This window comes from Hippichthys cyanospilos, chromosome 8, assembly GCF_059441005.1.
Source record: "Hippichthys cyanospilos isolate Australia breed blue-spotted pipefish chromosome 8, RoL_Hcya_1.0, whole genome shotgun sequence".
NCBI lineage: Eukaryota > Metazoa > Chordata > Actinopteri > Syngnathiformes > Syngnathidae > Hippichthys > Hippichthys cyanospilos.
The window spans coordinates 22,593,228-22,599,227 of NC_142376.1; the positions used below are offsets into that span (position 1 = coordinate 22,593,228).

A 6,000-nucleotide genomic window follows, 5' to 3' on the forward strand; every position below is an offset into this window, starting at 1 on the left:
GCAGCTTTGTTTTTGACATGTTTTATTTTCAATAACATTTTGGCCATGCATCAGCAAACACTAGCATGCTTTAACAGCTGCATTATTGTATTTTCTTAAGGTTTAGAAAAATAAGGCTTTCATGATGAGCATTTTGGGCATTCCGTCGGTACTGATGGACTGTGACGGATCAACGTTTGGCTCACAGACCACTGAATGCCAAAAACATTTTAGAAACAATAAACGAAGCCCAACGGAACAGTTTGTTTCCTCAGTCATTTTAATCTGTCGTTGTAATTGTCACCACCTGTGACCAACCGGAGTGATGACTGACTGAAGTGTCGTAATATTGGACTGACAGACCGCTGATTGCAGTTTGAGTAGTCTTCCAAAAAACGACGGACGACGGAAGTAGGTCCTTGTTTGGAAGGAACTAAATGACAGACCAGCAAAAACAATGTAAAATGCCCACCTATGACAATATTCCCGGAGCTACTGTTTAAAAAAAAGTTTACAATTTGCCATCAAAACTACTGTATATTTTATTTGTTTTTATTTTACTGTTGATGTTTTATTATCTTTTTTACATGGAAGCACGGGGCAGAAAACATTTCGGACAAACTTTTGCTTAAAAGGAGTTCACAGTTAAAAGCCTTTAAGTGACCATGTTTAGATGTTTAGATGACATGTCAATTGAGATGCATTTTGGAAAATCCGCAAAAATTCAAATAAATTGGGTTTGAAATGACCAAAAATGTCATTTTGACTGCTAAGTCCATACTCAGTTCCAGTGACTCTGGTACTTTTGTACTTTTTTTCTTGCAAAAAAAACCTTTAAGGCTGTAGGTGTTCTACAGGTCTGTTGCAGTATGTGCTTTGGCTTCATTTTTTTATCAATGGTTTGCACTCACTAAGTTTTTGCCATAATTATGATTTACTTTATTTATTTTAGTTTATTATTATTATTATTATTATTATTTAGTGTCAAGCCTTGTTTAATTAGTGTATACTGCTTGTTTTTAAAAAGTGCAATAAATAGACATGTTTGACCAAGCATGATGAATAATCGTGATTAATAATCATGATCGCAATAAAATAAATCATGATTATTATTTTGGACATAATCGTGCACCCCTACTCTTGACTCTGCTTTCTACATTAACACATTTACCAATTTCCATTAATATTCTTATCTACCATGTCAGCCCATCCGTTGACATTATACTTTGATTTTTGCAAATTGATGCAAAAATCAATTTGGAAATGGACGCATCAAATGTGCATCAAACATCTGTCAAACGATGCAACAAAGATGCATCTTAAGAGAAAGATAATTTTTTCAATGCATTGTTACATGTACAGTACATTGGTACAAAAGTTGTATGCAAAACTGTCTTTCTGTAGCAAATTTAAAAGTAATATTTTGTAGGGAAAAAAAAATGTCATTATGTTGTGTCTTTTATTAGGCTTCATTTCCTGACTGTCTTATTCATCCCGGCGAAGAATATCGACACCTGACTCGTTTCACGTTCACCCATGCTGATTGAATATGTAGCTGAAGTCTGAACATCCCTGCTAAAAGCTGCTCCCTTCGTTACCTGACCTTGGATAAGCATTAGAGGATGGATGAAGGGGTTGATGGACAGATTGATTTTTGTTGTGGGTTCGTGAGGGCTGGAAATATCACTTATCTGATATAAAGTTTCAGTGTTATATTCTGAGAATTTCTTCCTTTTTATTTTGTGTGTAACGCTCCATTCAAAAGTGTTCAGCATCTTGGCACTGAAGAAGTAATGAAAAATTTCTGTATTCATCATTTTTAAATGTATGTCTGTGAAATATGGCATGTTTTAATGGTTATTTTCAGTAATAATTCACAAAACTTTAAAACAATGTTTTTTGTTTGACATTGTGCAAGGTATTTTTGGTCAGCTCTTGCATACTGAGATCTGGGTCGATGGTCAGTATCTTGTATGTGCCTCTCAGAAGTTTCTTGAATAAACCTCAGGGGCCTCCTCGGATTCTCAATTTTGCCAAGGAAATTTCTTGTAAACACACTGTTGGTGATCAAGTTATCACTTTATTTAAGAGAGAGAGAGAGAGAGAGAGTGTGTGTCCCCCAGGTCTTCTTTTTGCAAAGGTGGTTACTAGATACACAGCATAATACCGTTAATTAAAAGGAATTGATCATGTGTGTTTTTGCGCGCAGGTGTGTTTGTGTATGTGTGTATTTGCAAGCAATTTGTTTTTATGCAATTACGTATATTCAGGATTGCTCTATGGAAGAGCAGTTAGCACGTCTGCCTCACAGATCACAGTTCCAAGTTTCAAATCCAGCTGTGTGGAGTTTGTATGTTCTCCCCAAGCCTGTTTGGGTTCTCTCTGGGCGGTCTGGCCTCCTCCTACATTCTAAAAACATGCATGACAGGTACATTGGACACTCTACAATGTCCTTAGGTGTGATTGGGTGAATGAATGGCTGTTTGTCACTGTGTGCCCTGCGATTGGTTGGCAATCAGTCCAGGGTGTCCCCCACAACTTAAAATAAATACCTTATATTTGTTACACTTCACAATGATTTTCATGACAATAATCATAAAATGTAAACATTAAAGGGATTTCACTTTTGGGCAGTTACTCATGTTCACTTTTCAGGAAGGTCGTGCGTTGATTATGTTTTACTCTTATCGGGGTTATATATTCTGTATTGAACATAGATCCAGTCAAAGTGCCAGTCAAAATTTACTATTTTAGATACCCGATCAATTACGAAAACATAGTAAAATACATTTTATATTGTAAATAAAACATTACTAACACAACAAGAATAGATGTTTGCAATTGTCAATAACCTAGCTAACATAGTGAATAGGTAACCTTTTCACCAGATAAGAACCAAGAAAAGGTGTCCCAGGTGGTTTGATGGGAAGCAGGCCTTGCTGCAGGGGCAGAATCATATGGCAGATGATTAGATCTTTTCACTTTCCTTTCATGTAATATGTTCCACATACAATCATTGTTAGAATGCTCATAATCCCATATTTACACTTATTGTATTGCAAAGCATTTATGCAGAAGTCCAGTATAACAATGTTAGAAGCAGCGAGCACAAGAAGAACACTGTGACCTCACTACAGGGCACAACGGTCTGTGGAGATGTAGATACTGTCGTAGCCTCTGTATGAACTGATAAATGATGGTATAGTGCACAGACACCACTATCGCTTGTTGATTGTTGCGTCCCCAACGCATTTGTTCCCCCAATCTTTTAGGGCAGCTATGTTTTGAAACTAAGGCTACTCTAATCAATAAAAATAGAGGACTTGACAAGATCTGTTCCCAGAGTGGTAGGAGATCTGTAACTATGTAACACATCTGTTTGTTCTAAAATCTCTTGACTTACTTCCTCGTGTGTGTCGTTTATTAAATGTTGTTGGTTGGCTGAACCTGATAAGTCAATTTCTTTAATTTGGGCTATTTACAATGGGTAATAAATTTCTGTACAGAATTTCAAATGGACAGTGTGTCCTACTTAGGGTTGGGCACCAAGAATCAGGAACCGAAGGGACCCATGACTATAAAGCTTAGGTTCTACTGAGAAATATACCCAGTTATACTCATTTTTTCTGGTACCTACTTATTTGTGGTTTAAAAATAAAGACAGAGCAGAGTTGCTAACGCTGGTGGAAACGTCATTCAGATTTTAACATGTTGGTGCAAACCTTCGATTCCTTGTTAGCTGGGCATAAGAAGCACGAACAAAGGTAGACCCATGCGCACACAGATTCTCTGGGCCATGAACCTGTCTGCGCTGGAAGAGCCCGTCTCAACTTGCCGGCACACGATCCCTGAGTCTCCTGCAAGTTGGCACTCAACCTCAGAGACCTCTGAACATCAGTGTCTCCAGTCAGCTTCCAGCGGCCGCTTCCCAAGTCTCCAGACTGCTTCCATTAGTCTTCACCTCTTCACATCTTTACCTGTCGGCATCTCGCGGCAGTCAATGTTCTGTTGATGTTTGTTAGCTTTTTTTGTGGGTTAGTATCAAGGTTTGCTTTTATTTTCTGTTTTAACCTTTTTCAGGGGTTTTAATTTGTGTTTTTGAGTTGTAGGCCTTTTGTTCATGGGTTTAAGTTCATGTTCCGTTCCCCTCATATCTATACTCGTCAGTGTGATTGTGTCCCCCTGTTTGCATTTACCTGCTGGCCAATCCCTCTTCCTATTATATCTTATCCAGGTGTTTTGTGTTGTCTCGTTGGTTGTGAGTGTCTTTAGTTTCCTTTCTGTTCTTGTCCGGTTATTATCTTACCGCCAACCCATTGATGTCCCTCTGATTTTATTTGTCTTTTCCTCAAAGTATCCAAGTGTTATTTCCACCCTAGGTGTTTTTAGGTAATTACACTTATTTACTAATGCAGTCTAACTGCTTCCATGCAACGCGTGACTACAATGCTGGTCTGCGATTGGTCGGCATCCCCTTACAGAGATGGTGGTCTGCTATTGGCCGGCGTCCCCTCACAGAGATGGTGATCTGCTATTGGTTGGCCTCACTTGTTTAAAATCGCGGAACGATCACCTTGTTCGATTGTAAGTGATTACAAAACCGTATTTATAGTGCATTTTACTGCTTAATTCAAAATTGAAAGGGTTAGCCATGGGTCCCAAGATTGCTTGAGAAGTTAGAGAAGTAAGAAGATGATTTATATGGACACGATCCTGGAGATAACTCTTATTAGGGAATATGGGCATAACTAGCGGCATTTAGAGGTAAATAAATCCTTTTTATATTTTTTATGATGTTTTCCGATTGTATACATATATATATATATATATATATATATATATATGTGTGTGTATATATATATATATGTATATATATATGTATATATATACGTGTGTGTGTGTGTATATATATATATATATATATATATATATATATATATATATATATATATATATATATATATATATACACACACATAATATGGTGGACCCCCGCCATATGAAATTAATCCGTTCTGGGGTTTGGATCGTAGCACTGTCACACAGTAAGAATATATATAATATACATGTACAGTATACAAATAACAAATAAAAAAAAATATAAAGGATTTATTTACCTTTGACGTGACGTGACGCGCTTGTTATCGCCATATTCCCTATAGCGAGGGTAACCTAGCCCAGCCCAGCCTTCTTTGTATTTCTTGATTATGTCCAAATTTGTTTCCATATTAATCATCTTCTTACTTAACCCTTTAACATCACTAATCTCCCAATCTTGGGATCCATGGATAACCAATTATTTGGAATTAAGCACTAAAATGCACAATAAATACAATATTGTAAGCACTCAACGAGTTTAAATCTTTAGCATGTGTGCTGATAAATTATTATTTTTTATTTTCGGTAACATACCCCAAAATTAGGCAAAGGGATTTATTAGAAAACCAGAGATTGTAGCATGAAGGAAGCGATGTGAAAGATATGTGTGGGGATTTTGGGGTCTCTAACCCAACAAACAGCTTATTGATCAATAAGCATAAAAAAATCCTTAAAATTAGGCAAAGGGATTCATTAGAAAATCAGGGATTGTAGCATGAAGGGAGGGATGTGACAGATATGTGTGGTGATTTTGGGGTCTCTAACCCAACAAACAGCCGAGCTATTGTTCAACGTACTTTTAATTATTGATCAAAAAATATTAGGCAAATTAATTTTTTAGAAAACCAGCAGTTGTAGCATGATTGAGGGGACTTCATCGATGGTTGTAGTGATATTGGAGCGTTAACCCCAACTCAACAATGGGAGACAGTGGTTCATTATGAGGGCATAAATGCTCAACATGCATTTAAAATAAATCATTTAACAAAGCAATTTATTTGAAAAACGACAGCTGGTGTATGATCGTGAAAACGTCATTGATGTGCGCAGTGATTTTGGACTCCTTATGTTAAGCAATATTGGAGCTATAGATGAATATTGAGTTTATTAATTATTGTTAAGAACAAATCTTGTCCAAAATTA

General features: G+C 36.7%; 1 protein-coding gene across 5 annotated transcripts in view; it reads left to right on the forward strand.

The window, feature by feature from the left end:
* Positions 1–3,425, forward strand: part of galm (galactose mutarotase) — a 28,282-nt gene extending 24,857 nt beyond the window's left edge. For 4 of the 5 annotated variants that reach the window (XM_088421026.1, XM_088421027.1, XM_088421025.1 and 1 more), the window contains one exon: positions 1,446–3,425. In XM_088421026.1, the coding sequence (XP_088277152.1) occupies positions 1,446–1,459 (14 nt within the window). In that variant the 3' untranslated portion in view covers positions 1,460–3,425. The remainder of the gene's footprint in view (positions 1–1,445) is intronic. The other variant, XM_088421023.1, reaches the window with a different exon arrangement.
* Positions 3,426–6,000: the final 2,575 nt, after the last annotated feature.